The following is a 20,944-nucleotide window of genomic DNA, read 5'->3' on the forward strand; positions in this document are numbered from 1 at the left end:
AATTGGGCTTCCAAAGTACCCATGTTTATAGTCCTTATCAGTTAGTGTTTTTTAATTATCTAAAAATTGTTATCTCCAAAAAGATGCTAGTTTCTAGCTTCCCTAGCTTTTACCTAAACTTCCTGGCTGCTCCTGTCTCATTTATCTCCCTCTCTTATAAGAAAACTCCTTACTATTTTAAATTATTATCAACAGCTAGGTTTATTAAGCACCCACTACATACCAGGCCTTGTGTATATTATCTTATTTACACCTTACAAAAATTCTCTGAAATGTTAGTCCTTTTATACAAACAAGGAAACTGGGATTCAGAGAAGTTAAATAATGTTCCTAATTTCAAACAACTGTAAACTGTAGAACTCAAAGTGAGCCCAGATTTATCTGACCCTGGAGTCCACATTCTTATCATCCTGGCTCTGCTGCTTTCCTTGCAGCATTGGGAAATAGGTACTACTTACAATTTCACTCCATGTTATTTCCCATCTGCTTTATGTACAGTCATATTATCTTCTCCAATTAGATTATTAAAGTTTTTATAAAAGCAGAGCTCAGTTTTAGGTTCTCTTTGGATCTTGAACAACACATAGTGTCCTGCCAGAGCTGAGCCTATAATAGGTACTTAATAATTATGTGTTGATTGATGGAGTCTTAGAAAACATGGAAAGAAAATCATTGATATCAGCTTCCAGGGATTCTTAAAATTAGTTTCTTTCTTTCGAGTTAGCTGAAACTAAGTCTTCATTATAGTAATCTTTGTCTTTCTCGGGCACTTTACCTTTTAGAAAGTACTTTCTCATTTTCTGTGAGTTTTAAAGCAGAAGTGCAATCACCTACACGAATAGTGGAAAGTCAGTTTAAAAACTGTCCAAGTAGCCTGGTGATTGTAAGATTGAATGACGCAGTCGTCTCAGTTGAACCTTACAATGCTCGCCTGTTAAAATGGGGAGGAATTACCACCTTTATTCTACAGATACAGAATCTGGGGTTCACTGAGTTTAGAACTTGCCTGAGAGGGCAGATATAGAACCTTAGCTTGGTTCTTCCACGCCCTTGCTGAGGAGTGAGGCTGTGTTGGTTTGTTCTATAGTTTTTTCATCCATTCGCATCACTTGTCCTAGTCAAACAGTGTAATGTATCATGCATGTATTTATCATTCCATTAGCAAACAATGGTGACAATTGAGAAGTAAATATTAGCATTGCCTCGATTTATTTTAAAGCAGCTATACATTAAAAAAAAATAGCCAATGACTTAAATATATCTACTTTTTAAAAAAAGATGAGCCAACTGCTCTGTAATGGGTACCTTATAACCACATAATAAGCAGAAGCCTATTTTTAGGATTTGTCTTAAATAATCTTAGTGGGCTGTTTACATCTGGCTCACATGCCTATTTCACACAACTGAATTATACTTCTGCTCTTGACCAAGATGTGGGGGAGCACAAATAGGATGGCATAGTTAGGAAAGGAGAAAGTAGGAACCCAAATTAGGTTTGAAGAAATGACTCAGAAAGTGCAGTGGGGCCAGGTGCTGCATCTTATGTGGCCTGCCTCGGAGACAGGATCAAATCACAAAAGCAACTCAGCTTCTTGCTTGTTGATTCAGCTTTTCCTTTCCAAGTTCTGATTTCTTGGCACTTTTTCTTGCAGAAAGAATGATGACTTTTTCTAAAAATTGAAAACGATTTTTTTAACTGCTTTACTGATGTAAAATTCACATGCCATAAAATTACTTAAGGGTATAGTTTGAGGTTTTTTATACAGTTGTGCAACCATCACCACGATTCAGTTTTGGAACAGTCCCACCTCCCCCCAAAAGGTCTCCTGGTTCCTTTCCCTGCTCCCATCCCTGGCCTCAGGCAAACACTTGAATTGATTGTAGAATTTTTTACATTTGGCAGCACCATCACCCCAGCAACCTACCAACTGATCTGTTGGACAATTGTCTTGTCTCAGAAGGTTCCTCTCCATCTATCTTATGGATGACATATTTTTGTAACTGTGACAGCTATTGGTTTCTAAGTTGACATTCTGCCCCCATAAGAAAGGCCTTGATGAGAACTGAGATATCCTTACTCATTTCATTCAGAAATCACAGATGTCTCTCATATTTTCTATCATCAATGAGGGTCTTTCAGGCCAGGCACGGTGGCTCACGCCTGTAATCCTAGCACTCTGAGAGGCCGAGGCGGGTGGATCGCTCAAGGTCAGGAGTTCGAGACCAGCCTGAGCAAGAGCGAGACCCCCGTCTCTACTAAAAATAGAAAGAAATTATTTGGACAACTAAAAATCTATATAGAAAAAATTAGCCAGGCATGGTGGCGCATGTCTGTAGTCCCAGCTACTCGGGAGGCTGAGGCAGAATGATTGCTCAAGCCCAGGAGTTTGAGGTTGCTGTGAGCTAGGCTGAAGCCACGGCACTCTACTCCAGGCAACGGAGTGAGACTCTGTCTCAAAAAAATAAATAAATAAATAAGGGTCTTTCAGAATTACCTGTTTGTGTTTTTATTTAGAGGATTTGGTTAAATAAAAAAAGGAAAACACCGTAACGGTTAAGGCCATACCATCCAGCTATTGTGTTCGTGTTTTTTGAATTTCATGATGTTTGATGTCCTGCAACTTGAGCATGTACAAATGCTTACGTGCTCTCTTGTTTCCCATAGAAAAGCCCTAGTCTCATCCTTGCAGGAGTTTCCTTTGCCTTTAGCCAAACCTGCCATATCTGAAAATCAGAAATAAAAAGCATATATATAATGGTTAGTTTTCCTTTTATCATCCAAAGGAGCACAGGGAATATGGGGTAGACATGTGTATCGTTTTAAAGATGGGTTAAGAGAAAACCTAATTTATAAACCCCTTGGCATAGCTCTAAAAAAAGAATCTGATAGAAAAAGCAGAATACAAAATGTAGCATGAAATATGCACAAATTATTATGCTTTATATGGAAAGAGAAGAGTTGAATAAAATTAAACACATCAAAATTCTACTGGTGGTTGTCTTTGGGTGGTATAAACAGTATGGTCCCTCTCTCCCTCCCCTCCCCTGCCTTCTATCTACTTTTCTGTACTTTCCTAATAAAGGAGAGTACTTTTGTGCTTGTAAAACTAAAAATAATCTAATGAATCATGTTTGTTTTAATGAGTCTCAGTATACTTAACTCTAACAATCAATATTAACATTCCTTCTAGCTGACTAGTGGGTTTGCCCAGTTCACTATAGGTTAATCAATGCCTCTAGCACTTTTACTCTGAACTAGTCAGTTTGGAGAGTCACACCTGGCAGGTGTTGACAGGAGGTTGGCAGGTTGCTGGGCTACCTACCCCCTTACCTTAGCATGCCTAGCCTTACAGGTCTCATAGTGGAATTGTTAAAACTTGAGGAGAGAGGCTTGTTAACTCAAGCTAATCAAATTCACAAGAAAGCATAAGCCAGAATACCCATTTATAAAAATATAATGAGAAATAGAACTGTCACCTAGACTAGACTTGCCAAACATTTTCCCATCACTTCTACTACTTCCACTGGTGGCACTACCATGAGCTTCATTTTAGGGCCTGCTGCTCGGGCTGCTATGTGGCAGGTGTCCTTCACTGCCCATCCTCCAAGCAGCCCTCCAAGGTTGATTCCTATCATTTGTTCTCAAGACTCAAGTTATCTCCAAGTTCTCCAGGGAGCTGCCAGTTTCCCCCTCTGAATTGCAATCTTATGCCGCCTTTTATTTCTGGTCCAATCAGAGCCTGAGACCAGGAGGGGCAGGGGATGGAGGATCTCTTGACTCCTTGATTTCTTTTTATCTGCCTAAGCCCACTCCCCTCCTATCTCCAGGCTCAGAGCTCTTGTCTGAAAACTGCTTGCTGATTTGATGAGCTACCTTCTAATTTAAACAGACACAAGGTGTTCAGGTCGGGAGGTGGTTCCTAGCACCCACCAAGGCCCAGTGTAGCTGTTTCACAGTGTGCATAACAGAACATGTAAAATCTTATTGTAATTTCAAAGACTCTGATATGTGTCTAATTGGAACTCAGCACGGCATAGCTGGGGAGAAGGCAGCAGTTTTCATTGTATGAAGAATCAGGAAGAGAAACAGCTGAGGCTACTGGGGTTCTGTGCCAAGAGGCTCAGCTCAGAACAGCAGGGTTCGTTCAACACTTAGTCAAGGTGCTTGGGATTCTTTCCAGAAAGATTCTGTTGTTCCCACTGGTTATAGAAATGGCAAGGCAGGGGTGGCCGCCCAGTATGACAGCCAGTGTCTCCTGCAACAATGCAAAGCGAGGAGCAAACCATAGCATCTTCGCCGGCTGCCTAAGATTTGAAATCTTTCTGGGATTTAACACACATAATGAATGTTAATTCTGCTGGAATTTTCGGAAAGACCAGGTGAGGAGTCAATAACTTAGACACTGGAGACATTTCTCAAAGCTCCAACAGTTCTAAGTAGCAGCATCCAAAGACAAGTTTCTTTTATGTGGAATTTCATGCTCGTTAGACACAGCATTTGGTGAACCTTAGACATGTGTATCGGGTATAGTGCACACTCCCGGCTCTAAAAGTTTTGCAGATGAAAATAATAAAATTGTTACATAGGTCAGAACTCATAATAAGGACTTCATCAGGGAATCTGAATTGTTCTGATGTAATCAGAATTTATGAAACCTATTATTTCTTGGAAGTCATATTTGTCTTCCTGAAGACTTATAAACAACTATATAGAGTTATGTGATAGGCCATCCATCTGTGTATACTTTAAGAACTTTTCTATTTGTGTACATAGTGTTATATAGTTTTTAACATTCCTGGTGTCCTGCTCTGTTTTGTTCTGCAGCTTGTCCTGGGGAATCTTTCTATGTGTACATACTGTTTTTAGCTGCCACATAGTATTCCATAAGCATAGTTACGCCACAAGGCATTAACCAGTTCCTGTAATGACCAGCATTTATATCATTTCCCGTCTTCTCACTATTATTAACATTGCCTGTAATGAACATCCTCGTATGTGCCTCTTTGTGCATTTGGGTATTTCTCTAGAGAAGATATTGAAGAATAGAAGTGCCCTGTTAAAGAAGTATGTCTTGTATTTTAAATAGATACTGCCAAATTGTCCTGCAAAATTTTAATACCACATTACACCCCACATCAGCAGTGCTACTGCAATTTTACTGTAGTCCTTTCTTTGGGTTAAGGCTTTTGGTCCTATGGAGCACCTGCTATTGCAATGCAAATTACTCCAGCAGGAGCAATTAAGTCCTTAAAACCTAGAAATGTTAGGGGCAGTTTTGCTGGAAGCTGGGAAGAGAGCAGGTCCCTGGAACTTCCTAGGAAGCCAGGGAGCGATCTGAAGACTTAAGACACTAAGAGGTAGGAGTAGGGTAGGGTGGTCATAAGGACGATTGAAGATGATAACGGAGAGGTGCAAGATAACTTGCACCTGGGGAAGGGCTAGGGAAGCTGGAAGAATATTTATGTCAGATTTATGGGGTCTGAGATTGGGATTGGAGCGTGGTGTTTTGTATACTCTCATCCCTAATATCTCCTACTCCCCTACCCCAACCCATTCATTTTATTTCTCCAAGAGCCTGACCCTACGTGTGTGCATGCTTGTTTTATGACTCTCCTTTGGCGGTGTGTCAGCCTTTAGGGGGATTGATGGTAGGATAGAGATCTCAGCCTAAACCAGCTCGAGGCCAAATTCCTTCCTGGTAGATAATGATCATTTCTAAGACCTCAAAGGCTAAACAGAATGCTCACCCCAGTCACATTCCTAGTGGCCATATATTCCACATCAAAATTTAATGAAAAGTTTCTGAAGATTTTTCCCCATCCCAAACATTTTACAGTCTTAGAACACCAAACAAACATTTGTTTTATTCTTGAAAATCTTGCTTACCTGTTACAGAAAAAGAGGAAGAAGGAAAATTATTTCACAATCAGGTATATATGTTTTACTCTCTAATGTTTAATTCATTTAATGAGAAAGTTGGATTTGATGAATTGTAGCAGATTATTTTAACAGAAGTTTTAAATTTTCAACCAACTTGGCACCTGGCATCTTTTTCCTTTTTCTTTTCTTTTTTTTTCTTTTTTTGCCTATCACTAGTGCAACTGATTGTTCAATCAAAACTTCTCCTAGGGCCAGGGGTGGTGGCTCACGCCTGTAATCCTAGCACTCTGGGAGGCCAAGGTGGGTGGATCGCTCAAGGTCAGGAGTTCGAGACCAGCCTGAGCAAGAGTGAGACCCTGTCTCTGCTAAAAAATAGAAAGAAATGATCTGGACAACTAAAAATATATATATACATAGAAAAAATTAGCCAGGCGTGGTGGCACATGCCTGTAGTCCCAGCTACTCGGGAGGCTGAGGCAGAAGGATCGCTTGAGCCCAGGAGTTTGAGGTTGCTGTGAGCTAGGCTGACGCCACGGCACTCACTGTAGCCCGGGCAACAAAGCGAGACTCTGTCTCAAAAAAAAAAAAAAAAAAAAAACTTCTCCTAGGCAGTGGCTCTCAAGCTTTACTGAACATTGGAATCACCTGGGGACCATTTAAAAAAAAAAAAAAGCCCCATACCCAGGTGATACCCCACATTAATTAAACAGAATACCTGGAATGGGAGCCCAGCATCAGTAGTTCAAACTACTGATTCAATGGATAAGAGAAAAAACTTTTTGGTTTAAAAAATGTAATTTCTAGGAGGTACAAGACAGCAACACAGTTAAATATTTTAAATACTCAAAGTCTTTTTCTGGGATCAAAGAATGTCCATGATACAATAGACCTATTGAACAATAATTCACAAAATGAGATATAATGCTAATAAGATTCACCCAACTGAGACTTCAGTTAAGGTGTTATCATATTATTGAGTACAGAAGGAGCATAAACTACAGTGCTTTTTTGATATTTATTAGAAGTTTGTATGTTATACAATGATAGCACAGACAAGCTTTGTGAACCTAAGGAAGGTGTCCTTAATGAAATGTAGACAGACCCCTTAGTGCTTAGAGAACATGTAGAAGAGCCTCATTAAGGATTTAACGGAATTAGGGTTATTTTTGAGCCTTGGGGGTGGGGAGAAGTAACCAGAGAGAGCCGAATCTGCACCTGCATTTTGTCTAGCCATTTGTGCGATCCATACTACTTTTACTGCTCATACATAATTCTTCATTACTTTAAAAATACTAGAGAATGCTCCAAAACTTAAGCTGCCCCTCCCCAGCTGGTATGGGATTTACATCCCACCCAGATAAAAGAGCAAGCCTATTGCCAGACCTATGGCCATGTGAGTCAGCACCTGTACCCTGCAAGAATGCATACAAACCCCAGGGCTGCGCTCTCCTGGAGAGGGAGGGAGGGGACTTAAAAACCCGGGGCAGTGTGGGGGAGGGGCTGTTTGCCCTTCTTTCTCTGGGGAAGTAACTCACTCAAATCTCCTGCCTTGCTGAACTGCTTCATGCAGCTTTGAGTGGGGCCTAGTGCAGTTGGTCTTTCCTTACATCTGGATGCACTACAAGAGAGTTCTGCTGCTGCTGTTCTTTACCTTTCTTTCTTGCTGGGTCTTTAAAGGACAATTTGATGTCTGCCCACTTTGGAAGTCTTCAATCTGGGCAGTAGCTGTCATATTTTTCCTGCTAGCACATCCTGCTCTCTGGACCGAAGTGCCCTGCTAGGACAATGGTATGTGCTTTGACTCTTGCTGATCTAAAGGGAAGAGAATTACCTAATAGTTCTAGGGTAATCCTTTGAGGGAACTAGTCTTGGGCTTCTGTCCAGCTTACGTTGTGCTTTGACAATGCATCTTGGTCCATCGGGGTGAGTCTTCATAGAAGCCAAGCAAGCAACTGAAACAGGGGTTGTGTACTTTCTGCTGCATTTTCCTCTTACCTTTTCTTCCCCTCTTGCATTCTTATCTAACCTAGATTATCACTTCTTTTGTGAGCATTCCCTTTATGCTTCTTATTTTGCACTCTCACAATAGTGACACAATCACAGCCTTCAAAATATACTTAAGGATACAAAGGGAGAACAAGTTTAAGTAAGTTTATCTCTAAAGAAACCTAGTGTTTTAATCTTATGACTGCTGAGTGTAGAATTCCACCTTAAGACCTGTGTTTGATGCAGGATTTATCTGAAGCTTTGACTTGACCTACTTGTGCGTTTTTATTGTTGTTGGATGAAAGTAAACATTGCAAAAGTTTGCATGTTTTTAAAGGTATGGTTGAACTTTGTTTTAAAAAAATTCCTGAAGGAAATCTAAAATGACTGATAATTTTGTGTAACTTATATTTGTTGTTGTCTAGGCAAGTGAGTATATTTTTTATTCACTTGAGAGGTGAACCCTTTGGCTTAGAAAGACCATGCCATAGTAAAGAATCTCACAAACATCTAACAGCCCATGACTCACTTCACCTTGCTTACAGCATTTATCACTGTTGACAAGCTTACTGTATCTCCTGTCTGAATCTGCCTGCAAGTAAGTTGTCATAATCTTTCTACTTTCTTATAGGACTGCCAACCAGACTCCCAGAAATCATGTTGGTAGGATCCCAGTCCTTTTCGCCTGGAGGGCCCAATGGGATTATTAGAAGCCAGTCCTTTGCAGGTTTCAGCGGCCTTCAGGAAAGGCGATCCAGGCAAGTAGTGTGTGGTTCTCTCCTGGGATGCAGCTTGAAAAGGAAGTGAGCTTTGATGTCCTGAAGAGGGTCTCTGTGTGTGCAGTCTCACCAGAAAACACACACACACACACACACACACACACACACGCACTATTTTAATCTCTTTTTCACAGAAAGGATGTACCAAAAATTAAGTGCTGTAATTTCTTTTCTATCATTTAGAATTCCTCCTGCAAAAAGGATGGCTGAGGATTTAGGATAAGCTAGTGATGTATGTATAGAACTCTCCACATCTCCATCCCCTTTTGAAACACATTTTCCATTGCATTTGGATTTGGGAGACTATGTGCAGTACCAGGTCATTCAGTGGATAAAGACTGTGCCTCTGCAGATTGACCCCAGGAAGCAGATGCCATTCAGACAGGGGCTGGCAAAGTTAGTCTTCTAGTTTCCTTGGAATCTCCTCTCATCTAAAACAGGACTTAGGTGAAATCAAGAAAGAACGAACAGATAGTGGATAGGGAACATAGAATAAAGTTTGTCTTCAGTTTTTCTGATTTCATAAAGGTCTTACCCTCCGAGGGGCCCTGTGTGCTTCGACCTGTATTGTCCCATTTGGTGCACACAGGGATGGCAGAGGAGCATAGCAAATAACTAACCTGGGAGGGATGCAGCAGGCACCCGTTAGATGCGGCGGTCTCAGCTTTCCTGCTGATAGCCGGGTCAGCGAGTGGCCTAGCCTCTGGATCTCCTAATCAGATCAGTACTTTGGTTTTAAGGTATCAGCCATCCGTCTTACCACGGCAAGCTGCATCCCTGACACTACTAGAGATGTTGAATTTTTATGTTATACCTAATCATAATTTATTCCATAAAAATAAAGCTTTTTGAAAAGATACATGTGCTCTTCTTTAATGTCATATAGAATGAGCCATTTGGCATGCTCATGGCCCCTTATCAAAAAGGCTTCCTTCGCATCCTAGTTGAATTTAATAGATGCTCGCACCTAATCTTGCATAGTGCACTTATTTTTCAGTTGGATTATATCCTTCTTTCTATGCATTATGTCCACCTAGAACTGTTTGTCTTTGGCTTCCTATTAGGTTTTAGAGAAGCAATACATTTTCACTCAGAGTACACATTACCTGAAGCCAGACTTTGACTCTGGGTAGCCTCTGCCCAATAAAGCTTTCTGATTTCAGCAGTTAACAAATCTAATACTGAGAAACTAAGGATGGGTCGGATGTGTTAACGTACCAGGGAACATTACCTTCCACAAAAGACATTAATAGGAACACAAGATGATTAAAAAGACATTTCTTTAGTCAAATCCTTTTGGGTGCCCGAGGCTCACAATTTCTTCTGTTCTTTCTTTCCTTTTCATAGGTGTAACTCCTTCATTGAAAATTCCTCTGCTCTCAAGAAGCCTCAGGCCAAACTGAAGAAGATGCACAATTTAGGTCACAAAAACAACAATCTTCCCAAAGAGCCTCAGCCTAAAAGAGTGGAAGAAGTCTACAGGGCATTGAAAAATGGACTTGAGTAAGAACCTTGACCCTGATAATGCACTTTGTGGAATGAAATGACATGGGAGCTGGGGGCAGTTTCAGAGAAAAGCCGGTATTATGAGATCATTTTTTAAATGTCCATTTCTACAGGAGGTATTTTATTCTTGTGCCACAATCAGGGAAGTCTTAAGTGAGTCCCAAAGGTATGAAATACGTTGGGATTCCACATCCTATCCATAACATTGAAGGAAACTTAAAACCTTGTATTGTATTGAATTTCACTTAAACAATGGACGGGCATATCCATTCTAGAGATTGCTAAAGGAGAGTTCTGAAACCTTCCTGAGTATGTTATAGGGATTGTGTGCCCAGAATAAGGCTTTCCTAGTGTGCAGTGAGACATTCACAGTCAGTGTTATATTTAACTAGTATAATTCTGTGAGCTCAGACCCAGGGCTGACCGTAGGCACTGCTTTCCTCCCCATTGGTTTTTCCTCTCTGGACTTTCAGCCACACAAGGTTTTCCTTTTTGACTAGCTAGATAGTATCTGATGCAACTGCTAGAACTTTCAAAATGTTGAAAGACTGGGAAAAAGCAAAGCCTCCTCCCCTCTTTCTCAACTATGGAGAAAGGCTCAACTCCTAATGCCCTTTGAGAAGGAAAAGACCAGCAACAGATTCCACTTAAGAGGCCCAGAGTTCACTGTTACATCTTGTCTTATCTTTGCAGTGAATATCTGGAGGTTCACCAGACAGAGCTGGACAAGTTGACAGCTCAGTTAAAAGATATGAAAAGAAACTCTCGCCTGGTAGGTACTGTGCAGTCATTAGGATGCTAACTTGGTGTTCTTTTTTTTTTGACTAAGTATAATCTTTTACTGTGTGGGGCTGGGGAGGGGTGTTTAAGAAAAGTAGATCCAAGGGGCAAAGTACAATCTGCATCCTGATGTGTATATTGGGAAGAAGAAGGTTAAGTTTTCTTCTTAATGCTCTATTCTTAATGTTTTTCAGTATTTTCTAAACATGTTTATGCAGATAAACTTCATAATCAGGAAAATAATTTTTTTTTTGATTTCCTGTACTCCCCTCCCAAATAATGTAAGGAAATGAAAAGTTGGCATTTCCCTAGCATGTTGTTAGTACATACAGATTTGGGGACCCAGAACTTTATCTCCAATTTTTAAAAAATAGGTGATAAACAAATCCGGGAGGGAAAGGAGGCTTAAAGAGGTAACAGACATGAGAAGTTAAAGGAGTTCTTAGGCCAGTTTGAGTACATATTATATTGCAAATTTCCTTTATTCTAATGAATTTATGAGGACTTATGGTTGAAGAGTGGTTCCAGTGTCTACAATATTTTAAATAGTTGTATTCAGTTCTAAATGATATTACACCTTAATGTTTCCAGGCATCAGAAAGCCCAAGAAAAGTCTACCTGTACCTAGGAGGTGCAACTAGACATTCATAGCTGTAATCTTTTTCTTTTTTAGGAGATGTGTTAAAATATATCTTGTTGTCCTTTTCAAAGGCTTAGAGATTAAAGGCTTTATCAAGGTTAAGAGGTTTTATATTCTATTGAGGTTAGAATGTAAATTGCCCCATCTGTGTGGACTACTTGTGGGATGGCCTTCAGAGCTTTTAAATGGCCCTGACCTTTTGATGGCTACAGATGTTTTTCCTTGGAGAATGGCTGATGGAGGGACATCTACCAGGACCTCCTGTTCCCTAAAATCCTTCAGATGGGGGATGTGGGGTTAGTGCACCAATTGTGCTATGATACTGTGAGCACACAGGCAATGAGCTTGCTTTAAAAATAATTTGTGAAAAGCATATCTCCATCCTCAAGAACTCTTCTTAAATCCCAATTTTATTTATTTAAACAGCAAGGCAAGTATTTTTTTTAACATATCTACCACTGCTACATTGTATGTTAACACCATTTATTTTTTAAAATTTTTTGAATGAATATGAATTATGTGCCTCTCAATATGTAGGAGAGGAGAGCTCAAAGCAAGTGAAAACCTTAATGCTCCCAAGGGACAGAGGAGACTGGGTGTAATTCGGGAAACACAGAGCATGAATAAATATTGACTCTTAAAAGTACTCTTGCTGGTATTTAAAATAATCCAGGTTGTTACTCTTTTAAAGTAAATGTCAAAAATCCAGTGGAACTTTGCAGGACTGATTATTATTTACAGATTGTGGGCTATATCACTCTATGAAGATGGGTCGTATTTTGGGGGAAGATGTTTTAATCCACATACTCCTTTTTTTTATTTTAGGGTGTGCTGTATGAACTAGACAAGGTAAGTTATCATTCTGTGTTGGGGTGTTATTACAAAATAAAACTCTGCATCCTTGAGTAGAAGTCAGTGTAAACTACTAGAGAACTGATGGGTTTTCTAATTCTGGAAATATTCATTATTTTGTCTAATGAGGATAATGCGTAAGTACTATGATCTATAGATTCAGAAGAGTGTTTAAGGTCATTTCCATTAAAATGCCACTAGGTTGTAGGGTTTCTCAGTGTTTTGAAAGTTGAAATATTTTCCAAGTGTTTGGATGTCCTTGTGTGTGTTGTCTCTTGACTACTAACTACCATGCTTCACCAAATCCAAGGCATCATTGATTGGAAAATGCACCATTACTTTATGTGCCACTAAAATAAAAAAAAAAATGATTCCAGTTAAATTCTGATAGTTCTTTCTTTTCACTTAAAACTTGTATTTTATACTTACTGAGAAAACTCTTTTAAACCTAATTAGACACAGATTTTTTTCTTTTTTTATATATGATGCCGCTCTCTTTCCATGCCTTTCTGTGAACACAATAATTTTATTTCAATGCTGAATCATAGTATAGTCTTTTTGAAGGCATTTTAAAGGGAAATTAATTTAAATGCATGTAATAATATTTATAATTCAAATAGATGACACACGAACAACTGTGATTATCTGTGAGCACATACAGGCAGCTATCTTGTACCACTTGGCCAGTAGCCATTGTAAGATGGACCCCAATTTCAGAGACACTAAAATGTGAAGTGGATAAAAAGCCCAAATTAAATATATTATTATAAAGAAGTTTACGTATATTCCAACATGATAGATACTGTTCTGCCAGAAATCTAATGAATTCCATTGGATTGGACACCTGGATGTTAAACACAGGGATTCCAATAACTAACTCAAGTTCATCTCTCAGAATATTTACTCAATATTTTAAAAAATACTTTCCAAATTGATATTAGAGACTCTCTAAAATGGGAACAAAGACAGAAGGAAAGGGGAAATATGCAGCATTTTCTGATACTTTTGAGTATGACATAATAAAAAAAATACTCTCACAAGCCTAAGTCAATTGAAATGTAAATGACTGTACCTTTTCAAACTTCTTTTAATTCTAGCAAATTAAAACGATTGAAAGATACATGAGACGCCTGGAGTTTCACATTAGTAAGGTAATTGAAGTTCCTGTTGTCTTTGCCCGTTTTTAAGTTTTCAGTTACTAATCAATACACCTTTGGCCTGAGCATAGTATCTAGTCCATGGAGAATTTCTTATTTATTTGGCTCCTCAATTAAGTCTTCAAACAGGTAGTAAAGATGGAAGAAAAATAAGAATGGAAGGTCTAATATAGCACAGTTTGGGCTCATTTCAGTTCTGCAAATATGTATTGTTTTTTTTTTTTGAGACAGAGTCTCGCTCTGTTGCCCGGGCTAGAGTGCCGTGGCGTCAGCCTAGCTCACAGCAACGTCAAACTCCTGGGCTCAAGCGATCCTCCTGCCTCAGCCTCCTGAGTAGCTGGGACTACAGGCACGTGCTGCCATGCCCGGCTAATTTTTTTTATATGTATATTTTTAGTTGTCCAGCTAATTTCTTTCTATTTTTAGTAGAGACGGGTCTCGCTTTTGCTCAGGCTGGTCTCAAACTCCTGACCTTGAGCGATCCTCCTGCCTCGGCCTCCCAGAATGCTAGGATTACAGGTGTGAGCCACCGCGCCTGGCCTGCAAATATATATTAAGTGCTAAATAGCATGCACAGTGCTTGGTGGAGGGCTCAGTCTCACTGTAGTGTGGTTAGAGATTAAATCAAACTAACCCCACAAAAAACTTCATACTTACCTAACTTTACACTCTGGTTCCACATATAACTTGGTGCCCCGTAATCATCTTCATGAAGGGCGGGCTTCTAAGTACTGAAAGACTCCTGTCTATGTGCCTCCCTGAATCTTCCTCAGGCTCTTGGTTCCTCCCACTCTTCTTCATGTGGCATGGTTTCCAGGTGCCTTTTCATCCCCATTGCTCCTAGATGTGCACCAGTTTGTCAACATCCCTGACATCCAGCCCTGGATTCTATAAATAGTTCATTAGTGGTCCAGTGAGCCTAGTGTGGAGTGGGACTATCATCTCCCTGTTCTAGACTCTATCAGGAGTTGTTGCTGCTACCCAAAGAAAATTTTCCTTTGGGGGCAGCCAAATCATACCATTAGCAATTCCTGTTTGCATCGACACTCATCGGCCTCTCTTCCAAATGGGGAGACTGGGGTTTTAGCAGATCTCTCTCCTTAGAATCAGCAGCCTTAGCTTCTAGTCCCACCTGTGCCACACACTCACTGGCTACATCACCTGTGTGGACCTTGGCTTTCCTCTCTGTGAGATGGGGCTGGGGAGTTGCATGTATTCTATCTAGATGGTCCTAAGAACCCTTTCCAGTGTAAAATTCTATGATGATTCATATGTATGTATACATATGTATATGCTTCTGCCTTCGTACCTTCCCACTTTGAAAGATATTTATTACCTAGGCAAATCTGAAATTGCTCTTATTTCTGCTAAACTCAATAAATAAAACAATGACATTCATCAGATGGTATTTGTGGCAGGCAAGCTTTGACAAATTTTTCTGTTTAGTTCAAAAAACAGCAAGAAAACAAAATCAGTATTAGATAAGCATGTATTTATCCATCTTATGTCTATAGTTGTTAGATACAATAATCCTAATTGTTTTCAAAGGCTGGCGGTACTGTATTTGCAGTACCTTACATATAAGATGCTTAACAAATTGTATATATTAATAATTGAATAAGTCAATTAATCAGTTAATTTAATGAGAGCCACTGCTGACTGATAGGTAAGACAAAAACTTGCCTACAGATGGGCTACTTTCTGCTCAGGCAAGTACATAGGTATCCTCTATCTTAAAGTTTAACTTCATTTGGCTAAAATAAGTTGATATTGAAGTGAAAACAAAGGATAAACTTTTCTTTCTATGCAAAGTGATAGATTAAGTCATTACAGCAATATCGATGGACCAGTGAGCACTGACCCCTTTCTCAGAATATTATAATCTCAGAGGCTTCAGGGTAGCCAAAAGTGGGGGAAAGGGTTGAAGGGGCAGTTTCCCAGAAGCCCACACAGGTGAAACAGCCTGGTCTGCATTGGAAGAGTCATTGGCACTTGTGTCCCTAAAAGTTTTGTGGGGATCTCCCACATCAGAACAATCTGCAATGTTTATTTAAAATTTCAGATTCCTGCATCTGTACCCCTATAATATCCTGAAATAAAAAAAAAAATTTCAGATTCCTGACCCAGCCCTGACCTACTGACTCAGCACCTCAGCAACATGATAGATACTATTCTGCCAGAAATCTAATGAATTCCATTGGATTGGACACCTGGATGTTAAACACAGGGATTCCAATAACTAACTCAAGTTCATCTCTCAGAATATTTACTCAATATTTTAAAAAATACTTTCCAAATTGATATTAGAGACTCTCTAAAATGGGAACAAAGACAGAAGGAAAGGGGAAATATGCAGCATTTTCTGATACTTTTGAGTATGACATAATAAAAAAAATACTCTCACAAGCCTAAGTCAATTGAAATGTAAATGACTGTACCTTTTCAAACTTCTTTTAATTCTAGCAAATTAAAACGATTGAAAGATACATGAGACGCCTGGAGTTTCACATTAGTAAGGTAATTGAAGTTCCTGTTGTCTTTGCCCGTTTTTAAGTTTTCAGTTACTAATCAATACACCTTTGGCCTGAGCATAGTATCTAGTCCATGGAGAATTTCTTATTTATTTGGCTCCCTCAATTAAGTCTTCAAACAGGTAGTAAAGATGGAAGAAAAATAAGAATGGAAGGTCTAATATAGCACAGTTTGGGCTCATTTCAGTTCTGCAAATATGTATTGTTTTTTTTTTTTGAGACAGAGTCTCGCTCTGTTGCCCGGGCTAGAGTGCCGTGGCGTCAGCCTAGCTCACAGCAACGTCAAACTCCTGGGCTCAAGCGATCCTCCTGCCTCAGCCTCCTGAGTAGCTGGGACTACAGGCACGTGCTGCCATGCCCGGCTAATTTTTTTTATATGTATATTTTTAGTTGTCCAGCTAATTTCTTTCTATTTTTAGTAGTTTATCCTTAACAAAGGATAAACTTTTCTTTCTATGCAAAGTGATAGATTAAGTCATTACAGCAATATCGATGGACCAGTGAGCACTGACCCCTTTCTCAGAATATTATAATCTCAGAGGCTTCAGGGTAGCCAAAAGTGGGGGAAAGGGTTGAAGGGGCAGTTTCCCAGAAGCCCACACAGGTGAAACAGCCTGGTCTGCATTGGAAGAGTCATTGGCACTTGTGTCCCTAAAAGTTTTGTGGGGATCTCCCACATCAGAACAATCTGCAATGTTTATTTAAAATTTCAGATTCCTGCATCTGTACCCCTATAATATCCTGAAATAAAAAAAAAAATTTCAGATTCCTGACCCAGCCCTGACCTACTGACTCAGCACCTCAGAGTGAGGCCTGGGCATCAGCATTTTAACAAGCTCACCAGGTGAGTCTTGGCTAGTTTTAAAGTCTGGAAACCACATTCTATGCCAATCACCAACCAAAAGATTTTTTCAGCAGATTTGCCACCTCTTGAGTCTTATTTCTCCCTCTTAATCATCAATAAATCCATTGACCCTGAAGATTAAAGACTGTACTTTTCAGAGTTTGGGGATTCCGCTCAGCAAAGTTGAGTGAATTGTTGAACTAAATAGCAACAAAGAATCCTTTAATCAAGAGAATAATTTTTAGTCTCTTACCGTTCACATTTTAAGTGTCAGTGACCTAAGTGTCATTGACATCTGCATAGAAAAAGAAATTATGGAAAATTGCACCACTCTAACAGGTCAGAGTAATGCCTTCCAGTGAGTAGCCAAAAGTTTTCCTTCAGAACAAAAGGGAAATCTTAAACTCTGAAATCCAGTGTATGCATCTCCACTTTCTTCTGAATCTATAGGTTAAGCCTCCTTTTTGAAGAAACAAAGTTTGTACTGAAATAAAAATTCAAATAGTCCTAGGAAGCTAACTGCCTTCCCAAAGCAATAGGTTTCATTTGCTTTTGTCAGTGCCTGATGACATTGTCCTTTGTTACCCTGCCTGAAAATTCCCGTAGTTTACTGCAGTCAGTTAAGTGTGTTGATAACGGAAGATAGCACAACACTATAGACATTGATATCATCAGGAATAACTCTGCTGGGCACAGTGGCTAACGCCTGTAATCCTAGCACTCTCGGAAGCCGAGGTGGGAGGATTGCTTGAGGTCGGGAGTTCGAGACCAGCCTGAGCAAGAGTGAGACCCACCCCCACCGCCACCCCATCTCTACCAAAAATAGAAAAAATGATCAGGGTGCGGTGGCATGCACCTGTAGTCTCAGCTACTCGAGAGGCTGAGCTTACTCCACAGTACTGTAGCCCAGGCAACAGAGCAAGACTCTGTCTCAAAAAACAAAAGAAAAGGGAATAAGTTTAGAACAGGTCTTTTTCAACCTCGGCACTATTGATATTTGGGGATAATTCTTTGTTGTAGGGGCTGTCCTCTGCCATTATAGGACTTTTAGCAGTATCCCTGGCCTCCACCTACTAGATGCCAGTAGACCCCTGGGAGTCAAAATGGCCTTGGGTTGATCGAGAGTCACTGCCTTAGATGCATTAAGTGATTATCAGGCTTATATGATGAGTATAATTAATAATCATTTAAAAAATGTATATTATTATTGAGAAGCATAAGTATAGAGATGTAGCAGGAAAAAGAGTTTGTTCATATTCTTCAATTTATTTTTTAATTATGGTATAATTTATATACGAGACAGTTCACATTTAAGTGTTCAGTTCGATAAGTTTGACAATTGTTTTACCCTAATTTTAAGAATAACTTCATTTCTTCTCTTTATTGTTGAGCCAAGATTTTACAAATAAATAGCCCCAGGTTCTTTTAAGAAATGCTAAATCTGGATGTGTAAATATCACCTTGTGACAATACCTCCTAAAATAAAGTGAGAATAGCCTATTACACTACAAAGTTTTCCCTTAGCGTGAAACTTTATAAACTCTTTCAGTGTTTGCTCAATACTCAGAAAGCTCTTGTCTTCATTATTTAATATTTGTCCCACACCAGTCCACCAATGGGCCAACAAAACCTCAATAATGTCAACAACAACAACAAAAAAATGCAAGAGAGGTGTTTTCATTTTGTGCAATTTGAAGACAGGATCAGAGTGAAATCTGTTTTCAGACAGAAAATGGATCACGGTGGCTAAAATAAAAATGTTCTCTATCTAAAAGAATAACACTTCTACAAGGTTCACCTTGTAGAGGTCAAAAACATGAAGTACCTTAAGCACATAACGATGGTCTGTGTAACCTCTTTCAAGCATAACAAATATTCATATTTCTGTGTTTCCTGTTTTGATTCTGGCAGGTAGATGAACTCTATGAAGGTTATTGTATACAACGACGCCTCCAAGATGGTGCCAGCAAAATGAAACAAGCCTTCGCAACTTCCCCTGCCAGCAAAGCCGCCCGGGAGAGCCTGTCAGAGATCAATAGGAGCTTCAAGGAGTACACAGAGGTATAACCTGCTAACCTGCTTACTTGCTGAACCCCACCTGGCCTGGTGTGAATTGTCAGTAGCTGCCAAGAACAAGGCGAACAGCAACACACAGCCTCATTCTGCTCTCTAGAGAGACAAGTTTTACTGTTAGCCTCAAAAGTATGCAGGAGACACAATCAGCAGAATTGTTTAAAATGAATAAGCCACAGTGCCCTGATTTTTGTCATTTGAATGAGCTTCTAAATATTGTAGCATACAATCTAGTTTTATCCCTGGAAGTTGAACAGACCCTGTGGTTCAGATGGCTACATTGGATGTCAGTGTTGTTTATCAGTAACCTTCCTGCCTACAATTTTTTTTTTTGTTGTGAGAAATTTTTGTCTTAAAGGAGACAAGATAAAGAACCATGAACACAAGTGTGCTTTCCTGGTTTCTGACTCCCTGGGGCCCAAGCATCTGACACAGAGAGGTCTTCACTCCTCCTGGGGTCACCTAATACCAATGTCTTTGATGAAATGACTGAATTATTAAAGCAGCACTTCTCACTATCCCATGAGTCTTTGTTTGAAGATCAAATTTCATGAATGAAGTCATCGACCTGAAGAGGGGCTGTTGGACAATTCCCAGAGCTGAGAATCTGTCTCAGCCCTGGACCGAGGGACCTCTTGGATGACCTGCATTCAGATGCTTTGTGTGTACACCCCAGTGTTGCCTCTTGTCTAGACCCAGTTTGTCTCTTTTCATGACTTAAAACAGGGCTTCTTTATCTAAGTTCCTCCTTTCAGAATAATGTTTTTTAAATGCATAAAATAAAATACATAGGAATTGAAAGGAAACATTATATTGAAATGGTTATTTCAACATAGTATAGTTGTCAAAATATTTTAAAAGTCAAATGTGGGATATAGTACTGTGCTGCTGTTTTATTAATATATCAAATTATGAGATCCAGCAGTGGCTCCAATAACTACTGATAATTCAAAATAGTGAAAAGTATAAAAGATTTTTTTCAAGTAATCTGCAACAAATGATATGACATGAACATACATGTGATTTCTATCAGTGTCGACATCACAGGTACTATAATAATAGTGCTATGGCTTGTTTTCTATATTTGTGATATGTAGACATGTTTAATTTCAGTTAGAGGTTAGTTAAAATAAAGATCTGACTCTTTCTACCCCCTGCCAATCCTAGTTTAAGGACTTGCAGGTTGAGAATCCCTGGCTTAGAAGCAACCCTAGTTCACAAGACCCCATTTCTACAGGTCTCCGGAACCAGAAGGGCCACTTCTAATTATAGAAGCTGTTTATAGTACAAAAGCAGATAAGTGACCAGTAGCATGCAGGAGCTGCCTGTCCTGGAATAATTTACAGTTCATCTCAGAAATAGCCACTCTTGGTCAAGTGCCAGGGCATGGCATCATGACTTTGCTCACAAATTCAAAGACACAGAGTGCGATTTCAGCAAGAGGAAGGGCTGCCTTCGAGAAGAAAGAAATCCAGAACTTCTGTAGCTTCGTATCTCACTTGACATCGGGTGGTTTTTTATCCTCCCATACCCACAAAAGCCAGGATTTTATCACAATGAAGGTTTAAAATGCGGATTTAACAAGGACAGGATGGCTCAGGGTACTTTTGCATGTGTAGCAATGTTCATCAATGGCTACATGGGTGAGAAAATTTTTACCGTGAACATCCTCAACTTTTAACCTAGCCTTCCCCAAGGTTTTTTTTTTTTTTAGAGACAGGGTCTTGCTCTTGCTCAGGCTGGTCTCGAACTCCTAAGCTCAAGCAATCCTCCCACCTCGTCCTCCCAGAGGGCGAGGATTACAGGTGTGAGCCACCGTGCCCGGCCTGTCCCCAAGGTTTTCAAAGATACTGGTAGTAATCTTGATATTCACAATAACATAGTTGATATTTCTGGAAACTGTAATGTGTTCCTT

General features: G+C 39.6%; 1 protein-coding gene across 1 annotated transcript in view; it reads left to right on the top strand.

Moving 5' to 3' along the window:
* Positions 1-20,944, top strand: part of FAM65B (family with sequence similarity 65, member B) — a 108,727-nt gene that overhangs the window by 44,968 nt on the left and 42,815 nt on the right. Inside the window, exons 2-7 of the mRNA XM_012638674.1 lie at positions 8,499-8,625; positions 9,994-10,149; positions 10,846-10,924; positions 12,398-12,421; positions 13,522-13,575; positions 18,868-19,017. Of these exons, the coding sequence (XP_012494128.1) occupies positions 8,499-8,625; positions 9,994-10,149; positions 10,846-10,924; positions 12,398-12,421; positions 13,522-13,575; positions 18,868-19,017 (590 nt within the window). The remainder of the gene's footprint in view (positions 1-8,498; positions 8,626-9,993; positions 10,150-10,845; positions 10,925-12,397; positions 12,422-13,521; positions 13,576-18,867; positions 19,018-20,944) is intronic.

Source organism: Propithecus coquereli, unplaced genomic scaffold, assembly GCF_000956105.1.
Source record: "Propithecus coquereli isolate 6110/MARCELLA unplaced genomic scaffold, Pcoq_1.0 Scaffold131, whole genome shotgun sequence".
Lineage (NCBI taxonomy): Eukaryota > Metazoa > Chordata > Mammalia > Primates > Indriidae > Propithecus > Propithecus coquereli.